The sequence below is a fragment of the Bufo bufo genome, chromosome 2 (assembly GCF_905171765.1).
Source record: "Bufo bufo chromosome 2, aBufBuf1.1, whole genome shotgun sequence".
In the NCBI taxonomy this organism is placed as follows: domain Eukaryota; kingdom Metazoa; phylum Chordata; class Amphibia; order Anura; family Bufonidae; genus Bufo; species Bufo bufo.
The window spans coordinates 735,434,669-735,457,643 of NC_053390.1; the positions used below are offsets into that span (position 1 = coordinate 735,434,669).

Consider the following 22,975-nt stretch of genomic DNA (forward strand, 5'->3'; position numbering starts at 1 on the left):
GTGCTGTAATGTACAATTACTTACCGAGTTCTTCCTCACTATCTCGAAGGTTGCTGCCAACCATTTTCATCACTTATGTAGCTAATAGTGCGTACGCGCAAGTGCATAATAGCGCAATCGAAGAAAATATCACGAATATCATGAATATTTTGTGAACATTCGCCTAAATATTCGTGATATATCGCAAATTCGAATATTGCCCCTGCTGCTCATCACTACTCCCATGCAATGCTGAATGCAAAGTGCAACAACCCAGATTTCACAAGAGTTTATATTTTTTTTAATTAACCTGAAGATTGTAATAAAAAAGCCATCCCTGTTCTCACCCATTTTATCCAGCTTCAGAAAAAGTGGAACAGTTGCTTCAAAATATGGCACTCATTCTGAACACCAGTTTGTGTCAATGTGTTCACACCAGACAACTGTCATGACATTGATAAATCTCCTGCTTCCCTTGTATTAAAAAGCAGACTGCCTGCAGGCATCACTAGGGGGAGCTCAGTGCATAGGAATTTATATCGTTACTGTAATTATCTGTTTGCACTTAGATCCCCCTTGTGACTTCATAAAAATGCAGTATTTTTACATCGGAAAGTGAATGCAGAAGTTCAGCACCAGGCCCCTCACCCTCTCCCTGGCCCGTGTGGCAGATGCGTGGTCTATCTCCATTGAAGGTACATCACTGAGTATATGTTTGCCAATTAGTTTAGTATTGAACTAGGAACTACTTGTAAAAAAAAAAAAATCTATGAAGAAAAATTTGGATAAGAAAAGAGAATGAAGCAAAAAGAAACAGAAGAATAATAAGCCAATGTGCACACAGATATTTGAGTTCTGTGGTTCGGTAAAAGTTTTCTATGCCATGTTAAAGGGTGCTGTACCTTTTTATTACTCCTGCAGGCTAGTGATATCTGGGTCTAGGCCAGTGATAATAGTAGTGCCCTGCAGGAAACAGCGAGAAGGCTGTGGCACTACTTCAAGCACCGCTGCCTTCTCAAACAGTTGACCAGCGGGGTCCCGTGTCAGACCCCCGACAATCAGATGCTGATGATCTATCCCAAAGATAGAACCTCTTTAAGTTGAGTTTTCTTCTGTTTCTCAGTTGGGCCATTAGATACTCAATGATGAAAAGGTGTGGGTTATGCTTTTAGGCTGGGTTCACACATTCAGGTTTTTAGGTGCAGTTTTTAAAGGCAAAACTTGGTGTGGATCAAAGGGCGAGAAGATATATTAGTTTTCTTTTTTCCCAATCAACTCCTGCTTCTGGCTTCAAAAACTGCATCTAAAAATCTGAATTTGTGAACCTAGAGTTAAAGGGCTTCTGTCACCCCCAAAACACATTTTTCATTTTTGGGCTTGTTAAAATCCTTATTGAACGACTATTCCCTATATTTTCATTAAAAATCGATCTTTTAAAATATGCAAATGACTTCACTACCAGCAAGTAGGGAGTCTACTTGCTGGTAGCCGCCGCATCCTCCTTTTAAAAAAACGCCCCCTCCTCCTGTTGATTGACAGCGCCAGCGAGCGCTCTCCACCTCCGGCCGGCCCTGTCTGCATTTCAAATCCTGCGCCTGTCTTCATTCGGCGCAGGCGCTCTGAGAGAAGGATGCTCGCTTCCTCAGCACTCCCTCAGTGCGCCTGCGCCGATGATGTCTTCTCTATCGGTGACATCAGGCGCACTGAGAGAGTGCTGAGGAGGCGAGCGTCCTTCTCTCAGAGCGCCTGCGCCGAATGAAGACAGGCGCAGGATTTGAAATGCAGACAGGGCCAGCCGGAGGAGGAGAGCGCTCGCTGGCCCTGTCAATCAACAGGAGGAGGGGGCGTTTTTTTAAAAGGAGGATGCGGCGGCTACCAGCAAGTAGACGCCCTACTTGCTGGTAGTGAAGTGATTAGCATATTTTAAAATATCGATTTTTTATGAAACGATGCCACAAACCAAGGTAAGAGCCCTATATAGGGAATAGTCGTTCAATAAGGATTTTAACAAGCCTAAAAATGAAAAATGTGTTTTGGGGGTGACAGAAGCCCTTTAAAGGGGTTGTGTATGCTATCAATGTTAGATAGGTGCAGGTCCCACCTTTTCGCTTGCAAAGTGGAGCCACTCATTTGTATGGGAGCACCGAAAATAGCCTAGCCCTATAGAAGTGAGTGGAGTGGTAGCTACGCTTCCCTTCAGTCTGTGGGTTCCATTCTAAAGATAGGTGCGGGTTCCAGAAGTGGGACCTGCAACTATCAGACATTGGTGGCATATCTTCCACGAGTGTGAAATGGGCCAACCCCTTTAAAGTGCACATGGTCAAAATAGATGTGAATGTACCCTAAGGGTCCATTCACACGTCCGCAATTTTGCGGAACGGAATTGCGGACCCATTCATTTCTATGGGGCCGCACGATGTGCAGCCCGGATCCGGAATTGCGGATCCGCACTTCCGGGTCCGCAATTCCGTTCCCGAAAAAAATAGAACATGTCCTATTCTTGTCCGCAAGTGCCGGCGATGTGTGGTCCGCAAAATACGGAAAGCACATTGCTGTTGTCCGTGTTTTGCAGATCCGTGGATCCGCAAAACACTTACGGACGTGTGAATGGTCGCTAAAAGTGCTGCCAAAATCAACAGCGGAATCAAAACTGTTGTCTCCTCTCATGATCCACTCCTGCTTTTGGCTTACAGAATGCATCTAATAACCTAAATATGAGGCTGTACCCTGACAGGCAGATTCTAATTCTCCTCCTGTGAATCCACACCTGTTTTTTCCCTTCACACTTGCATCAGCAAATCTGAATATGTTTGGGCAGCTGGATAGGACAGTCCTCAAGTTTACATATAATTAGGGAAGTATTCATAAATTCTATTTAGCTGTTTTGCGAAATTTTGAAAAAAAAAAGCTTTGTGATGAATTACTTCGTCACAAAACGCATTTCTTTGTAAGTAGTGGGTGCAATGACAGGGAGTGGCGATTGTGCTGTCCCCCGTCATTTTACCCCTCACATGCCACGTTCATACATGATCACGATATCTGAGTATATATTTTAAAAAAAATCATACATACCTCATACATTTGCTCGTGACGGGCCGGCCACCTCCATCTTGTTTAAAGGTCTGGCGCATAATCTCGCGAGGTCCGAGATGACGTCATCACGCCGGCCAGTGGGGTGACGTCATACATGACCTCGCACGGGATTTCAGGCAAGATCTTCAAGCAAGATGGCGGAGGCTGGAGGATAAGGTACCGTAAGTTTTTTTTTTGTTTGTTTGTTTTTTTACACTATTTCAGTTTAAATCGATTCGCTACCGCAAAGCATGAGGAAATTTGCCTTTGCGGTGAATTCACTTTCTCCTGAAATTCAGATCCAAGTCCTCGCTCATCACTACATATAATATGATTTTTATAAAAACATGTAAGGAGTTTTCTGTCACTAGAAAATAGGTTTCCTCCCTTACAGTAATTGTATCACTCTTGTCCGTAGACCGTAGGCTATTACAGCGCAGCCCCTTTCACTTGAAGCCTGTCAGCAGAATTGAAACTGACCTACAATCCTCATCTACTAAATATATACAGTGTAGGTTTCTAATTTGCTATTCTGCAAATACATGGCGCTCTGTGCTAATGCATAATATAATTGACCAGCACAAGATGTATTAGTGTATCATGTCAGTGTGATCTGTCAGTATAACATGTCCATAAAGCAGCCTGGTGGAGTGTGCAGACTGACTGGAGACCGATAAAATGAAACGCTAGCACAAATACTGTAAAATACCTGCAATGGAAACTAGAATAGACAGATTTTAAACACAATTGGCAATATATACTGTCCACTGCAAAAAAGGCGAGGAAATCTGCAAACGCCATGTGTTACAATGCAGAATACAGCATGTTGCGGATTTTTAGCATTGTCTCAGATCTGCACATATTTTTACTGCTTCTCTTAGATGTGATTTTTAGGTCCAAATCCCATGGATTATACTGTATGTTTTCTGTGCAAAAAAACTGCACCCACAGTATCTAGTACGGGTGCACACAGCCTTATGGATATGAAAAGCAATAACCACTATTGTAGCTCATATCATAGAAACACCTTTCCAAACTCTAACCCAGAGTCCATTTCAATATAATTCTTTACTAGTACTATTAGTACTATACTAGTACCATAATAATTTACTGTAAAGGGGTATTCCAATTTGTTTATAATGAAAAGTTACACTATTTCATAATGTACTTTCTGTTTTCAAGATCTTTCCTTGTCCATATTCCATAAGGACTTCAATTGTTTACTTCTAGGGGAGAAAAATCTGTCCAGGTCAGATGATGGATACATAAGTACATGGTTCTTTACAGTACCAGGGGCATACCTTGTAAGGAGGAAGACCATACAATTGTTATGGGTCCTGAGGGGAGGAGGCCCCAACTTCTTCTTTTCCCTGCATGAAAACACTGCATTTTCATGCAACTGCCACTAGAGGGAGCTCAGTGCAAAGAGATTTTTTTTTAGAACTTTCATTGCAGTCCATGGTAAATGTATAAATTCCTATGCACTTCCCCTAGGGATGGCTTTAGGCATACCATTTTATAATAAACTGAGGATAGCCACAGACATATAACTTTATGAGGTTTATCAATGTGTTTTTGCCAGTTGTGTGGCATAGATGCAATGAGAAATATGGTGGTCAGAATGAATGTCATAATTGTGAAGCCTCTGTTCTGTTCCACTTTTTCTAACATAGAAGTCATATAAAGTAGGAGAATCTGAAGGCAACTTTTTTTCAGAACAATTTTTTAAGTTCATATTTGTTTTGCTGACAAAAAAAATTCATAAAGTATATAGGGAGTCACACGTTGTGTTCCGCATTGCCTGGGACTGTTTGACGCACAAATACTGGGAAGCCTGGTGGGGCAGGGGGAGTCCTTACTATGTTTTGCTATGGGGCCCTGTCAGATCAGTGAACGCCCATGTACAGTACAGTTATCAGAACTACATATATCTTGCTGTCACATGACCAAGAGATTTTTATCCTAAATGACAGCAAGCAGAGATAATGAGAAACTTTTCATGTTACAAGAATTATAATTTTTAGCTGAAACCAGAATACCACTTTAAAGGGCATCTGTGGGGGAGTAAGATGGCTCCGTGAGACTTGAGCTCCAGCGCCATACCAGTGACGAAGGGAAAGCGAACAAGCTAAAACCACGGCACAACAACTCAAAAAAAAAAGCAGGGGAAGCTGGACTTTTTCTTTGAGCAAGGTAAAGACCAAGATGGCTCCGCATCACGGAACCTGTCCCACTCCCCGGGCTCAAGCTTGCCTGACGCCTCGTGCACGCCCCGGGATCCACCACCAGAGGAGACATCTAGGACGCCCTTGACTGCGCATTCCTCCTCACCTTCTAAAAGCCATCCATAAAGACAGACCCGAGGTGGCCCTGACCGTTCACCACCGAGGGCTGGCCACCAGTGCTGGTTCAGCTGCGTCATCTCCTTCCACAAGCCCTGCGAAGCAGAGGCCTAGACTTCAGGCCCTATCTACACAGAATGCAGAGATGAGAGACCGTATAGCACTATCTCTACAAGCATTCCCCACCACTAACCAGCCTGATTCGGGTAATCTTCTAAAAGATATGTTGGTCCTCTTCAGCCAGACAATGCATAAAGACTTAACTGCCCTTATGCTCCCGATTCAGAACTCAGTGGCGGCCATTGACAAACGGGTCGGCCACGTGGAGTCTAAAATGGGCGACTTTGCCACATCACACAATCAGCTCATAGATGCCCATAAGGAGCTTGCAGAAGAGCTTGAACATCTCAAAGCCAAGGTGGTGGACCTAGAGGACCGGTCCCACCGGAATAACATTAAATTCCGGGGGATACCTGAGGAGATCGCCTCCAAGGACCTGCTATCATTCCTCCAGGGAATCATGAAGGCTATTATACCCGACATCTCCCACAACCTCACCATTGACAGGGTGCACAGAGTGGTCCGTCCGAGACATCTTCCAGACACCGCACCCAGGGATGTGCTAGCTAGGGTGCACTTCTTCTATGTAAAAGAAGCGTTAATGACAGTGGTGAGGAAGAAAGGTGCCTCGCCCTCCCCTTACGAGCAGATCAAAATGTTTGCAGACTTACCTGCGCACACCTTACAACAATGCCACACCTTGGGCCCACTTACCGCAGCCCTGAGACAACACAACATCCTGTACCGATGGGGGTTCCGGACAAAAGTTCTTATCCAACATCAAGGGATTGTCCACTCAATTTGCTTGCTGGAGATGGGGAAGGAGCATCTGGATTCCTGAAGTATCTTGATGGAAGACACCGGACTGGACTTGAGGGCTACCCGGTTGCATCCTAAGTGACAGTTGGTGTCACAGAAAAAGAGGCCCAATAATTGACTTCATGGTTTTACTGTTATCGGGTATTAAGGCACTGAGCGGCTTCTTTTTATACAGTTTTGTTTTTTCTTTCCCTACTTTCTTTTATATGTATATAACATTTTGGTTTTTCTCGAGGGTACATTCTGGATCTGCCACTGGGGTCCACCTTGGCCAGGGGCACCACTTTCCCCCTGACAGCAGGTATTCACAGCTTTTCCATCAACATTTGCTACTGTTTAAACCTCTATATTTCTTTCAATGGTCCTCAAGATAGCTGCCTTGAATACCAAAGGCCTTAATAGCCCATTTAAAAGGCCCATGATGTGGAGCGAGGGGAAAGCTCTTAAATGTGACATCTTTTGTGCTACTAAAACACATATAATTAAGGCTGATGCTCACAGATTAAAGCATCCCAGCTTTCCACACATATTTCAATTCCACTATTCCAAGAAACAAAGAGACGTGTTGGTGGCTGTTCGGGACACGGTGGTGTTCCAACTAATGACCTCTATTGTGGACCCTGGCGGCAGATTTATCATTATTGTAGGCTCCCTGAATAATGTAATGTACACTCTGGTCTTTGTATATACCCCTAATAGGCACCAAGTCTCCTTTTTAAGAAAGCTTGCAACCAAAGTGAAGAGAATCAAGAAGGGTCATGTCCTCTTGGGTGGAGATTTCAACATCGTGCTAGATCCTTCCATAGGAAAAATTTTAAATGGTCTCTTGTACCTGGAGCGTGTGTCTGCAACCTCTCTGATGATATAACTTATACTATAAATTAAACCTTTATTGAAATCCTTAGATTAAACATTTATATATTATATAATACTCTTAGGGACGAACATTTAAAACTATCAGGTGTGGGTAGATTGCAGGGTGATCGTATCTACTGCTGATGTGTGTTACACATGTGCATTTATATATTCCCCCAGGGGGGGGAAGCTGCACTCTGATGCTTTAATACTTTAATGTATGCCTCAATCTACCCTTCCTGCCTAAAAGCTATAGACCTGCCTCCCTACATGTTTCGCCGAGCGAGTCGGCTTCTTCAGGGGAAAACAGCACAGGTACCCGAAACATGTAGGGAGGCAGGTCTATAGCTTTTAGGCCGGAAGGGTAGAATGAGGCATACATTAAAGTATTAAAGCATCAGAGTGCAGCTCCCCCCCCCTGGGGGAATATATGAATGCACATGTGTAACACACATCAGCAGTAGATACGATCACCCTGCAATCTACCCACACCTGATAGTTTTAAATGTTCGTCCCTAAGAGTATTATATAATATATAAATGTTTAATCTAAGGATTTCAATAAAGGTTTAATTTATAGTATAAGTTATATCATCAGAGAGGTTGCAGACACACGCTCCAGGTCCAAGAGACCATTTAAAATTTTTCCTGTGTATCAAAAATAGCGTGGTAACCTCCTGCGGGATCTTATTGTTTGTTAAGAAGATCCTTCCATAGACTTAATGGCTCTGGCCAGAGATCATCCCCCTGCCTTAGTTTCACTGCTACTTGGAGAGGATATTTATCATGTCTGGAGGATCCACCACGAAGGGGAGGGAGACTACTCTTTCTATTCCACTGCGCATAACTTTTTTCTGGTTGATAGGTCTCTTCTACGTAAGGCTTCCCAATTCTCCATTGAACTGATCACTTGGTCAGACCATGCCCCTATTACTTTGAACTTATGTGAAGTATCTTCAGTGCCACCATACACCCCTTGGCGTAACAATACCTATCTCTTAGAGCACCCCAAATATAGAAAGATATCTCTGCCGGGTTATCTAAGTATTTCCAAACTAATGTGGGCTTGGTGTCAAACCCTTTTTCTCTTTGTAACGCCCAAAAAGCATTCATTAGAGGAATATTTATAAGGGGGGAAACAAAGCCAAATGGGACAAAGATGAGTGGATTTCGGAGTTATTACGCCAGATTTAGTGTTGGAATCGCTTAATAAATCCAACCCTACCACAATACATACAGAACAATTAAAGTCTCTTAGACTCCAACTGAAAGATTGTTTGCTGTACCATCATAAAAAACAACTGAAGTCGTTTAAGGTCTCGTACTACTCGCAAAACAATAAGGCGGGAAGTTGCTAGCCCATAGACTAAAAGTAAGATTGGCTAAGTCAAAGATCCTATTTCTTACTTCTCCGAAGACAGGCTTGAAAGTGATTGACCCCCAGGCAATAGCCAACTCCTTCAGGGACTTTTATGAATCCCTGTACAACCTGGTACCCCAGGCAGAGTCAACCCCCCACTGTTGGATGCTATTCAAAGCTTCTTAGGCTCCCTCAATGTCCCTCGCCTAAATAACGACCAATTAACTCAGTTAAATACTCCCTACTCTGCAGATGAGATTGTGGGCAACGCATATTGATGGCCTGTCCAACGCATATTATAAAACCTCTGAACAAGTACTTTCCAATTACATGCTTCAGACCTTTAAGTTGACTATGGACATGGGCAAAATACCGATGAAAATGTTTGAGGCAACCATAGTGACTATCCCTAAAATAGACAAACCTACGGATGACCCAAGACAAACATTATCGTCCGATATCGCTCTTGAACACAGATAGTAAAGTGTTTGCCAAAGTCCTGGCAAATCGCCTAGGCAGGTTCTGAATGCCTTGGACTTCCTGCAGAGAGAGAAAATCCCCACAGTACTAGTGACGCTAGATGCTAAGAAGGTGTTTGACCGCATCAACTGGTCTTTCACCTTCAATTTCCTTTCTCACGTGGAATTTTCAGGGCCAATCCTCTCATCTATCAAATCCTTATGCACCTGTTTGTCTGCCAGGGTTTGGGTTAATGGAGCCCTCTCACAGCCGTTTAACATAACAAATGGTACCCTTCATGGGTGCCCCCTGTTCATTGATGTTTGTACTATCCATTGAGCCCTTGGCACAAGCGATCAGACGAGACAATAGGATCAGTGGAGTCGTGATTGGCGACAGATGCCATAGCATAAGCCTGTATGCAGATGACATAATTCTCTCCCTGACTGACCCCTATAATTCTCTAGCAGCAGCAATGGAGATTATTTCGTCATTTGGAGAACTGTCCTTTTACAAGCTTAACTCTACCAAATGTTAGGCACTTCCCATCAATATTGCCCCCCACTTACTCACACCCCTAATGTCCTCCTTTAGGTTAGATTGGCAAACTGAGCAAATTAAATTATCTGAGGATAAAACTGACATCTGGTGTTTCTCATCTCTATCAAGTGTAATGCAAGGGGGTGTGGACCCACTGCGCCACTGACTGGCTGCACTCTAAAGGGGCGTAACCAAGCAACTACCTGGTCTTCACTAGAGCCTCTGATGGGGAGGATAGGCTTGAGCCATTTGGGTAGTTGCCAGGTGCCACTCCAGAGCAGTCCCCGAGTCAGTGGCAGCTGACCAGGGGGTCAGTGTACCCGATTCAATCACCGAGGAGATGTGCGTGGCCAGGAGTATCCGGGTTTGGACAGGCATGATCAAGAAAGGTCAGTAAACAAAGTCCAAGGTAGAGGCAGGCGGCTAACAAACAAAGTCCATAAATGAGATCCAAGGTCAGAGGCAGGTGGCAAATAGGCAAAGTCCATAAACGAGATCTGAGTTCAGAGGCAGGTGGCAAACAGGCACAGTCCAGGAGTTCAATAAGCAGAGTCCAGTACACAGTGAAGCAGATAAGAGAAACACCTTTGCACATGAAGCTAGACAAGCTAGAGACCATGAGTTGCTCAGGCATCGTCCTGTGGTAGGAAGCACCTTTAAATACCTCCTGCAATCCAGCCATAGGCTGGTGAGACAGAGAGCGTGTATGTGCTGCTTCATAGGTGAAGAGAGATACACCTATGCAAGCTGAAACACCAGTACAAGTCTCCAGCAGGAAGGAAACTCTGGCATGGAAAACAAATACCATAGTTAAGCTATCTGCTGCCCTAGCTTGTCAGCACAGCGCATGGTGGCAGGCAAAGAGAGAGCCCAGTGCCCTTGCCCCCGGTTAGGGGCAGCAGAGCCGGCACGGACCGCTGAGCTAACATCAAGCTAACCAAGGAACCTAGCAAGACATGAAATATCTTGGGTAGGTCGCATTGCAGCCTTCCAGATGTTCACACTCCCGAAGCTATTATTCTTGTTCAAAACATTACCACTCCCCCTACCAAAATCCTTCTTTACTACATGAGCCACACACCTAAACGCCTTTATTTTGGGGAGAATAAGACCCCACATATCATCCGCACTATTAAAGAAATCCAAATCCTATGGTTTTCTGGGACTCCCCAACATCTATGATTACTTCCTAGCTTCGCAAATTGCTCAGCTGAGAGACTGGTGGCTAGAAGATCACTCTCAACATTGGGTTCACATGGAATCCACCTTAACCCCCTTCCATAGCCTAAAATCTCTCCTAGTTTCATCCCTGAGTCCCTCATTTGTGTGCCTGCAAGTACCCCTCCTGGTATCTATAGCTCTAGCGAATTGGATCCAATTGTCCCAACTTCCCTGTGTCTCTTCTACTCAAGCTCCTCTGACAGTGCAAGAATATTTCTTCCCTGGCTTAGCGATTGCGTCCTGGAAGAAATGTGGAATAGATATAATATCCAAACTGTTTGAGACAGGAGACCTAAGAACATTTGAACACTTAAATCGCACCTTCCAGGTGGCCAATGCTGATTTCTTTAAGTACCTTCGCATTAGACACATGTTTCACACTAACAATCCCCTCCAAGTCTCAGCCAACTCTGACATATTTAGATTATGGTCGCTTCCATCCCCAACGGGTACTTGCTTACGACCACTTTATGTTTTGTTAAATGACAAAGAATCATTTACTAAATTTATTCCTTTCCACTCCTGGGAGAGAGAATTGGGTCTCTCCTTCTCACAGGAGTAATGAAGGAAGGCTCAGGGCATTATCTTTAAACATTTTAAAGGTGTACTCCACTATGAATCATTAATGAAGACCACCTTGAGGTGGCATTATACATCAGATAGACTTTGTCATATATTCCCAGGGGTCTCACATCTTTGCTGGAGAGGCTGCGGTCAAAGAGGTACACTCCTTCACATTCTCTGGGCATGCCTATCACTCCAGACAATATGAAAAGAAGTCTTTGCTCTAGCTTCGGACCTTCTGGGCTACCAGCTAACTCCCTCGCCTTCATTGGCTCTATTATTCATTGACGTAGATAACATCCCTCACAGCCATTGGCTGGTCATAACGCATCTCTTCTTGTCTGCTAAATTAGCCATCACACAATATTGGGAGAGTTTAAATACGCCCTCTCTATCTGAAGTTATCAAGAGAATTAATACTACCTTTACTTATGAACGAACCTTGACTGAAGCCAACCATTCATCCTCGAAATTCGCAATGATGTGGGACACCTGGGCTGGATCTAATCTGGCAATACCCGTGTCTTGATCCACCCATATCAGATGAGTGTGCCTGTACCAGAGCTGCTCCCTCGAGAGATAGTTTTCCTTTGCTTTTCTTTGATTAGTTTATGGTTTTTTTCTGAAGTATGGTTACCTTTGTCAGTGTTGCCAATGTTGGCTACATAAATGTAATACCTTGATGTATGCTATCTAATGCTGTATGTGATTTGCTTGGAAAATAATAAACACCTATTGATCAGCAAAAAAGGGCATCTGTCAGCAGATTTGTACCTATGAAAGTGGCTGGCCTGTTACATGTGCGCTTGGCAGCTGAAGGTATCTGTGTTGGTCCCATGTTCATATGTAGGTATGTAGATGATATCTTTCTGGTCTGGTGGGGGAGTTAGGAGTTGTGCTGGGCCTTTGTAGATCATTTAAATGCACATAACCGGATGAACATGAGGTTCACCGTCAAATTTGGCGGCGAATCCTTGGACTTTCTAGATGTGCAGGTCACAGTTAGGGATGGCACTATACATACTAGTGGCCATCGTAAACCCACAGCAACCAACTCCCTCCTCCACCAGACCAGTTTTCACCCACCCTCGGTCAAACGTGCTGTTCCCTACGGACAATTTGTCCGGTTACGTAGGATAAATGATACAGATGAGGGCTTTTTTAGGCAGGCAAGGGAGCTTCGCATAAGGCTCCTGGATAGGGGTTACCCGTCGAACGGTGTTTCAGCGGCTATGCGCAAGGCCGCCAAATTGGATCGCACCTCCCTACTTAGGGAGAGAACAACCGATTCTACATCATCACGTTTTGCATTCTCTTTCCAATATAGTGCCGCGGCGGACATGGTTAAGCAAGTGATCAACCAAAATTGGGACCTATTGAGAGGGGATTCTTCCCTCAGCAGTGTGACAGACGAGAAACCTCTGATTGCATTTAGGAGATGCCCTACACTTAAAGATAAACTCGTCAGTAGTGTGTTTTCCACACCCAAGGGCGAGACTTGGCTAGGTAAGCCTAAGGGCAACTTCAAATGCGGTCATTGCTCGTTCTGCGCACTTAATATGTGTAGCAAGCATTTATTTTTTGGGGGTATCACACACACAGTGCGAGAGTTTATCAATTGCCGTACGTCCTACGTTGTTTACGTGGTCTTTTGTCCCTGCGGACGTTTCTACGTAGGTAAGACCATACGTCCCCTTTTTGAACGTATACGCGAGCATGTCGGCTCCATTAGGTCAGGCAGAGGTAGTCCCCGCCTCATCGATCATATTCGCGTCGCCCATGATGCCCATCCGCGTTGCCTCTCCTTTGCAGGGGTGGAACATGTCCGTCCTATCCCTCGCGGGGGGGATCGGCATCGCCTACTCCTGCAGAGGGAGGCGAGGTGGATAATCCAGACAGGCGCTATGGGCCCAGCAGGCATGAACGACAGAAATGATATGTCTGTCTTTCTGTAAGCGATACGTGCTCTATGAATCTGTGTGTATATATTTCTCAATCTGTACTATTTTTTATATTTGTATTTATTTTTATTAATTTTCTTTACATACCCGCTGGTGTAGACCTCTCTCTTTGCCTTTTGCGCAATATTTGATTCCTCTGTCCACATAATGTATTGTTATATATCTGTTCTTGATCATGTCATTGTTGCGCGCTTTCACCCCTTGTTTACAGGGATGTAGCATGCATTGTCTTAGTTCATGTCTCCCTGACTTATCCAGGTCCTTGCATACATGTCCCATGGTATGGGGGCATAAGCAGGTGAATATATCTAATTCTGTATCTATGTTGCTATTTTGATTGCACTTACTTTGTCACTGCTGTGCGCTTGTTTTTATATGTCATTTTATCTCAGGGGCGAACAGCTGTGGATGACGGCGCCGGCCGTGCCCTGCCCGCCCCTATATAAAACGCACTTGCGTCATGACGTATTGAGCGGCCTGAGGAAGCGCGATCCCACGCGCGAAACGGCCGTCGCCGCCTGCAACAGTGTATCCGCCCCTGGACCCCTATGTATCTTCTTCCAAGGAAGCCACAATAAAAGCTATTGATTTGTATCCTGGTGAGTGCCGCAACGCTATTATCTTCTTCTCTCTGAATGATTTACCATGTTCATATGTGCCCACATTGCTGAGAAAAACAATGTTTTAATATATGCAAATTAACCTCTAGAAGCAACAGGGGTATTGCCATTACACTTACAGGCTAAGCTCTCTCTGCAACTGGCATGTCCTCTGCACTTTGATTGACAGGGCCAGAAGTAATGACGTTTTCACTGCATGGCCCTATCAAGTAAAGTACAGAGGGTGCGGCAGTTGCCGAGAGAACTGAGACTTTAGGTGTAATGGCAACGTCCCCCTTGCTCCTAGAGGCTAATTTGCATCTATTAAAACCTCATTTTTCATATGAACATTGGACAAACACAGATGCCATCAGCTGCCAAGCCAGTTTCATAGGCACAAATCTCTGACAGATGCCCTTTAAGGCAGATATAACAGTATTAAATATTGCAATTTGATCAGACCCAACTTTTCGGGATACAACCCAACTTTCCAGTTGTGATAATCCTCCTAAGTGATTTGTGTTTGTTTTACAGGGTCATCCATAGTTGACAGTAGTAGACACCTCCATCCCAAATCCTCGAGCTATGATCTGCGAGGGGCGATTGATTGATGAGTCATTTGGGATAACTTTTAGTGCTATCCCAACTTAATATATTTTATTTTTAATATCTGGTATTCCCTTGCTGTGCTGTACAGTACTAAGTGTCCCATATAAAGCACTACAGTATCTCTTACGAGAGGAGTAAGCGGGTAAAATACACCATGAAGTAAACGAATTCATCTGAGAACAGCAATGTAATGAACTGTCTAATAGTAAAATTAATAGTGTCACTGACAATTCTTAAATGATATATTGTATACCTGTTGTTTAATTGTCATAAAAACTCAATAAAAATCTATCTGATTTAAAAAAAAATTATAATAGTGGTTAAAGTACTAAGCTCATGTAAAAGGAACATGCTCCTTTAAAAGACAGATGTGGGAAAAGTTTCCTGAAGCCCAGCCTGCAGTTGGAGTGACGTCAGCTCAGTTCCCTAGAAGCTCTCAGTGCTGTGCATTATGTGCTCCTGTCCGTGGTGCTGCTGCGAGGCTGAATACACTACTATGTGCTGAGAACTGCTCTGCTCTTGAGCTGCATAGACTATTGTGTGCTGCTGTCTTTGGCGCTGAGAACTGCTCTGCTCTGGAGCTGCATAGACTATTGTGTGTTGCTGTCCTTGGTGCTGATCACTGCTTTTCTGTGGGGGCGACTATGATGGAGCACTGTCGGTGGTGCTGAAAACTGGTCTTTGTGGGGCTTAATAGAAGTCTTTGAGCCTTACCTGAGAGTTCTGGCTGTGGATTTAACTGAAAGCTATTGAATTGGACATTGTCTTCTGAAGTTCATCACTTTCTGCATGTTGATGTGGAGATATGGCTCTGAAAGATACAATCCTCCCTATCAGCGAAATGTCGTATCCTTTTCCGGACGTGGTAGAGTTGAACGTGGGCGGCCAAGTTTATGTCACAAAGTACTCTACACTTACCAGCGTACCGGACAGCACTTTATACAGTATGTTCTCTAGGAACAATGTCAAGGAGCTTCCCAGAGATAACAGGTCTCGGTTCTTTATAGACAGGGATGGCTTTCTTTTCAGGTATGTACTTGACTATCTAAGGGACAAGCAGCTCTCGCTCCCGGACCACTTTCCAGAAAAGGAAAGACTTTTAAGAGAAGCTGAATATTTCCAGCTCAGCGACTTAGTGAAGCTTCTGACACCTAAAGTAACCAAGCAGAGCTCTTTGAATGATGAAGGCTGCCAGAGTGACCTCGAAGAGAACTCACAAAGCAGTGACCTGTTCAGAACTGCGGCTCTAGACAAAAAATCTGGTTTCATCACCATAGGCTACAGAGGGTCCTACACCATGGTGAGAGATAACCAGGCTGATGCTAAGTTCAGAAGAGTGGCTAGGATTATGGTATGTGGTAGAATAGCTTTGGCTAAAGAAGTGTTTGGAGAAACTTTGAATGAGAGTAGAGACCCGGATCGCCCCCCAGAAAAGTACACGTCTAGGTTCTACCTAAAGTTCACATACTTGGAGCAAGCTTTTGACAGGCTATCTGAAGCTGGGTTTCACATGGTAGCCTGCAATTCTACTGGAACAGCAACCTTCGTAAACCAGTATAGGGATGACAAAATCTGGAGCAGTTACACTGAGTACATCTTTTACAGTAAGTCACTTTACTTCTAATTGACATTGATTTTCTATATGTAGACAATGAATTTGTCATGCTTACAACATTAAACCTGCAGATACCGTACCTTAGCTAGGAAATAGCTACAAAAATATAACAATGCTACAGTTCATATAATAGTTTCCCAACAGTTTTCCAGTAAATCTATTGTAGATGCCACCAGACGGGCATAATAGATGAAGCAGAGATTGTGTTTCTTCTGTGCACCAGGACCATTGAGTTAAGACATCTGCTGTTCTGTAGAATCTCAAATAGCCTCCTAAATATGTGAAAAGTTGTGCCACTTGACACACTCCGCTCGGTAACATCTGTACCATCCTCTAAAAGGGACAAAGATGGAACTCTGCCCTGAAAGGTTGTTTGATTGACTGTCTCTAATATAAAAAGCCGCTCAGCATTATCGAATGGTTTGTGCTTTGTTTTCATTACCGTGAACGTGGTGGTTTGGCTTTGATTTATTGCCCACATTTGTTTTGGCAAACAAAGATTAAACCATGTCTGCAATTCTTCTCCTTAGCTATAAAGTCAACACGCTCCATCTGGAGTAAGCAGAAATGGGTGAAAAGCAGATCTGCTGTGTGACAGAGACAGAACCCAACAGCAAATACTATTAGACCATATATAATATTCACATGGCAATGCACTTCCCACTTTAAATTATTTGACATGCTAGATTCATGTTTCCTCTTTTAACCCTCCTCCCTAATTGGCATACAAGCATCTTTCTGCAAGCCATGCCTTCGTTTATTGTTATCTCAGACCTTTTAACTGTATCCTAAGTGTGCACTAAAGGCCGGTAATCCTGCGAAATGAGGTTCAATGGTAAGTCATCTATAAGACAAACAGAAAAATACTTTGGAGGATTTTTCAGACAAGAGCTACAGTCAAAACCTGTTTAATAGGATTCGTAGCTTAGCTTTGAGTGAAATAATCACATTGGTGGATACCAGGCTATTGTGTGATATTGCTGTGTCAACAATCTATAAAGGAGAGGGGAATTGCCAAAACCTTCAGATTTAGTTCTGCAGCCTAAAGTGGCAATTACTGGCATAAAGGAAAACGTCAAAATGAGCAAATGTATGCTTTGGGAATAAAATAGTTAAAGCTGAGATAAGTGGTTTCAGTGAGAATTGGTAAGAAGCTGTAGATGAAATGTAGATGAAATCAGTGCATTTCTCAGATATATGTTAAATAACAGCCTCCTCCTCTGTACGTCTACTCGTGTCTCTCCTCCTCACTTATATGCTTTAATATATAATGCAGACACGCACACAGCATCAGCCATATTTTGTATGTGCCAGGTTTAGATAATAATCCTCTTATACGGAAAATATGGAAGTCTGCGCTTTTCTAAAAATGCTGCCACCTTCGTCCAGTGGCTGTGTCTGGTATTACAGCTCAGCCTGATTTATTTGTGCTTTAGGTAGGGGAAAAAAGCAAATCTGTTTTCTGATCTCATAGATCCTCTCCAGATTAACTAGTAAACCAAAGATATGAAAATGTAAAAAAGAGCATAACACAGACGAGCAAATGTAAACCAGTTATCTTCCAGAATGTAGCAGAGCTGAGGTTATCGTTGGTTATAGCTCATCATGAAATCACTATGTATTATTGTTGTTTGCGCTAAAACTGCAGGTAAACTTACTATATTTTACCACATTGTACATACAGTGCAGTCTGCAGGCAGCATGGTGTACAACAGAAGGAGCTGAGCAGCATGACACAGTATATACTGTAGTTTTGTAGGGAAAGTTTTGCTCTTTCTGAGTTTAGGAGGTTTTTTTCCTCAAAAAAATAAATAAAAAATACCGCAATAAAATCTTACATAATGCAAATAAATGAACCATGACAGATATTGAGCAAAATGATTTGGAGCTTTGTAGGGAAAGATTAGGAGTCCAGTGGGTGGCCTTACTCAGTGATCAATACTAAGTAGGACCACCCACTAGACTCCTAATCCCACAAAGCTCCATTTTAATCATCTGCTCAATATTAGTCATGGTTCATTTATTTGCATTAAGTAAGATGTTATAGCTCTGTGAGATTTTCTTGGAAATCATTTGAAGACACAGTATATGGTCAAAAATATTGGGATACCTGCACATTACAAGTACAGGAACTTTTATGACATCCCATTCTAAATCCACATGCATTAAAGGAGTTGAAGTCAATGGGAGCAGCACTGCAGTCATGAGCTCTGTCCACTCCAATGATGATAGCGCTGTATAATTCTGGTGCCAACTTCCAGTGACAGAGCTACACCAAAACAGCTGTTGGGCGGTGGTGAAGGATGTTGGACCTCTGCCGATCAGCTGGTGATGGCCTATCTTCAGGACAGGGCATCACTTAGAAACGGCTATCTATCTCATTAATATGGAGTTGGTCTCCCATTTGCAGATAAAACAGCTCCTTTTGGAGTGTGTCTGTGTGAAATGTTTGGCATTCATCCAGAAGAGCATTTGTGAGTTCAGATACTGATGTTGGATGTTGGCTCCCAATCTTCATTCTAGTTCATCCCAAATGTGTTCAATGGTATTGAGGTCCTGTGTGTGCCCAGTCAAGGTCTTTCACACCAAAGTCACCCAACTATGCCTTTATGGACCTTGCTTTGTATACTGGGGTGCAGTCATGCTGGAGCAGAATAGGTCCTTCTGCAAACTGTTCACACAAAGTTGGAAGCATTTGATTGCCCAAAATGTCTTAGTATGCTGATGCATTAAGATCACTGGAACTAAGGAGCCTAAGCCAACCCCTGAAAAACAACCCAAAAGCATTATCTCTCCTCCAGCAAACTTTACAGCACAATGCAGTCAGATAGGTAGCCTTCTTCTGCCTTTCACCAAACCCAGACCCATCCTTTAGACAACCAGATACAGCCTGATTCATCCATTGATAGAACCTGTTTTCATTCAACGCTTGGCATTGTGCTTGGTGATGTAACACTTGCATGCAGTTGCTTGGCCATGATTGAAAACCCATTCCAAGAAGCTCCCGGTCACAGTTTTTGTGCTGATGTTATTCCAGGGGAGATTTGGACTGTACAGTTATTGAGTCAGCAGAGCGTGGATGACTTTTATATACTATTCACCTCAGCACTCGGTCACCCTGCTCTGTAACTTTACATGGTCTCTACTTAATGGCTGAATTGCTGTGGTTCTTAAAAAACCCTTTCAATTTACAATAATACCACTCACAATTATATAGGATATAATAGGAGGGAAGAAATTTCATGAACTGACTTGTTACAATGGTGGCCTCCTATTACAGGACCATACTGGAATTCAGTAACCTCTTTACAAGGAACCATTCTTTCCCAATTGTGTGTAAAGGCAGACTGCATGGCTAGGGCTGGATTTTATACACCTGTGGCAATGGGAATGAATGAAATATCTGAGAACTGTGTCCCAATACTTTTTCTTCATATAGTGTATCATAGGGATAATATATTAAGTATAAAATGTGAATCATAGAAAAATGTAGATCAATACTGTATCTCTGATACTGAGGTACAAAACTGTAGCAGCAGTGAATGATCTAATATACAGCAGGGCATTCTGGGGCATTTCATATTTTTGCCAGTTACACTTAGTATGCGCCAATAGAGAATTCTAGTTCTGCAGGGTATCAATTGTAGATGGAAAGTAAGAACTGTAAACAGGAAACAGACTTCTGTTGTAAAACAGGTTGATATTGGGGTTCTGGGAGTGTTTTACCCCTTCAACTGACAGAATAATCTATAAAAAATAAAATAAAAATAGTTTTAGTTTTCTGGAATTGAGTTGTCTCTTCAGTTGATGGTTAAACAATCCAAGTTGCAAGTTGTCCAATAGTTTTAAGTCATGAAGACAAAGCCCCCTTTTTATAAAATAGGGCTGATCACTGAAATGCTAATGACACACTGTTTATGTTAGATTATAATCCTGTGGATCACTGCTGAAGAAGGCACCACATGGATTCTGAGGTTGAAAAGGATAGGATTAGAGATGAGCTAATTGAAGTTGACGAAGTGGAATTCGATCTGAATTTCAGGAAAAATTTGATTTGCACCGAATCCGAATTTCCTCACGCTTTGTGGTAACGAATCACATTTTTTCCTAAAATGGCTGCTGCACATGTTAGGACATAGAGCAAAGAACTCTGGGAATGAGGGACCACCCACAATGCCATGCATGCAGCTAATCAGCAGCCAGCCCCTGTGATGTCACAGCCCTATAAATAGCCTCAGCCATTCTGGATTCGGCCATTTTCCAGTGTGCTTAGTGCAGGGAGAGACGTCAGCAGGCGCTAGGGACAGTGCTAGGAAAGACTTTATTGTGCTGAAAAAACGATTTAAAAGTTCAGGGAAAGATTAGTCAAGGTGTGGGGAAAGGATAGCGAGGCATCATCTACACTACAGAAGGAGAACAGGGTGCAAGAGGAGAGTGTACAGCCTGGGTAATAGGAGCAATTCTATTACACCTTGCTGCACTAATTGGGATTCCAAATTTCCATTATACTGCTGCTTTTAGGTTGTCTGCAATATATGATACATCACTAATTCCAGCAAATCTTGCTTGTGATTATTGTGCAAGTTCTGTGTGATACAGCCATTTACGGGGTGTATTAATAGGATGCACTATTAGCCATCCTGCGTTGATTTGACATTGTGTTACTTTTTTTGAGGGGTGTATTAATAGGAAAAAAATATATATGTCATAAGTGCCGTTTGGCGGTAAAGTTATATTGTACTACAGCCATTTACGGTGTGATTTAATAGGAAATATACTTACATCCCATTAGCCGTTCTGCGATAATTTTACTTTATTTTTTGGGGGTGTATTTATAGGGAAAAAAGGGGAAAATATATGGCATAGTTGGCATTCAGCGGTGAAGTTACATTGTACTACAGCCATTTACATAGTGTAGAAAAAGGAAATATACGTATGTCCCATTAGCTGTTCTCCAGTGAATGGTGATTGTTATATTTTTTTTTTTAGGGTGTAGTTATTAGAAAAATAATACATCTTAATTGACCTTCTGCAGTGAATTGTGAATATTTTTTTTTTTTTGGGGGGGGGGGAGTTTATTAATAAAAAAATATATATTTGTCTTAATTGCCGTTCAGCGGTGAAGTAATGTTGTACTACAGCCATTTACGTTGTGTAGAAAAAATAAATATATAGTCCTATTAGCCAGTCTGCAGTGAATTATGATTTTTTTTATTTCTTTTTTTAAGGGGAAATTATAGGAAAAAGAATACGTCTTAATTGACCTTCTGTGTTGAATTGTGATTATTATTATTTTTTGGGGGGGGGAGAGTTTATTAATCAGAAAAAAAAATATATATATATGTCTTAATTGCCGTTCAGTGGTGAAGTAACATTGTACTACAGCCTTTTTTGGGGGGTATTATTTTAATTTTAATTTAATTAAAATGTCAGACATTATACAGTATGTCAGACAGACAGGTAACAGGCCCTTCAAATGGAACGGGCAATGGCCAAAATGTTTCTGTCACAGGCAACAGAAGAAGGGGTGTGGCAGCAGGAGTCGCAGCGAGAGGCCTGAGCTCCCAGTGTCATCTAGCGTTCGTGTCTTAGCCAGCAACCCAGTGGTGCTTGATTGGTTGACTCAGTCTTTGACTTCATCGCAAGTGACATCAGACACCCCCAGCCAACAGTCGGTGGGTTCCACTGACACGACGCTTAGTTGACTTTGCCTGGGAGCAGGCCCTGTGCCCCCACCTGTCCTGAACCTTCCTCTGTCAATTTCAGTTCCTTCAGAGCGAGAAGTATTATATGCCATAGGCTCGGCTCCACTTCAGCGAGGACGAGCTACAAGAGGACAGTCAGCAGCTACTGCCCAGGACATCTACCACAACAGGCAAGTAGTGATGATGAGAGTCGAGTGGGAGCAGGTGTTGCGAGCGGTCAGGCTTCTGGCCCTGAGACCGCTGAGGGGGACATCAATGACGTGCAAACAGTAGCAGATGATGATGATAATGTAGCTGATCGCACTTGGGGGCTGGGTGAAGAAGGCTTCAGGGTGGCAGCTTGCACGGAAGGCAGCGGCTGAGCTGCCTTTTTGTCAGGCCACCGGAGGAGGTGAACATGGCCGTTTTCCGAATTTGTAGGCAGAAGGTAAGGCTTTGTTGGCACAACGGCCCTGAGTCAACACATGCAGCATCACCATAAAGTGGCCCGGGAGAACCGTAGCTCCAATGTGGTGTTCCAGCCTGCCACAGCAACTGCTACATCACCCAGTGGCACGCAATTTCATGCAGTCAAGGCTCCACCACCTCAGCCGAAGGTTGCTGTCTGTCCTTCCCATCATCTGCTGTTCCTGATGCTCCTGCTCCTTCTCCTTCTCCTACACCTCGTCAGTCATTCCATCAGCAATCAATCACCGAAGCGATTGCCAAGAGAAAACAGTATGCCTTCACTCATCCAACAGCGCAGAAGCTGAACGTGCTCCTGGCCAAGTTGCTGGTGCTGCACCTTTCATAGAACTGATGGCTTGTGCCGAGACGAGGGGGAGAGTCCCAAGCCGTAATTTCTTTGCGAAAAAGGCAGTACCAGACCTGCAAACATATATAGAACAGAAGGTGGGCCTGTCCTTGTGCCTGTCGGTGTCTGCCAAAGTGCACGGCAGTGCCGACGTGTGGAGCTGTAACTACGTCAAGAACAATATACAGTACAGACCAAACAAGTGGGAAACAACTGAAAATATGTCATATTCTAGGTTCTTCAAAGTAGCCACCTTTTGCTTTGATTACTGCTTTGCAACAGTCTTGAAGGAGTTCCCAGAGATGCTTAGCACTTGTTGGCCCTTTTGCCTTCACTCTGCGGTTCAGCTCACCCCAAACCATCTCGATTGGGTTCAGGTCCGGTGACTGTGGAGGCCAGGTCATCTGGCGCAGCACCCCGTCA

General features: G+C 43.4%; 1 protein-coding gene across 1 annotated transcript in view; it reads left to right on the plus strand.

Annotated features, from left to right (window-relative positions):
• Positions 1 to 15,244: 15,244 nt before the first annotated feature.
• KCTD8 (potassium channel tetramerization domain containing 8) overlaps positions 15,245 to 22,975 on the plus strand; it is a 199,392-nt gene continuing 191,661 nt past the window's right edge. Inside the window, exon 1 of the mRNA XM_040419915.1 lies at positions 15,245 to 16,043. Coding sequence (XP_040275849.1) covers positions 15,245 to 16,043 — 799 coding nt within the window. The remainder of the gene's footprint in view (positions 16,044 to 22,975) is intronic.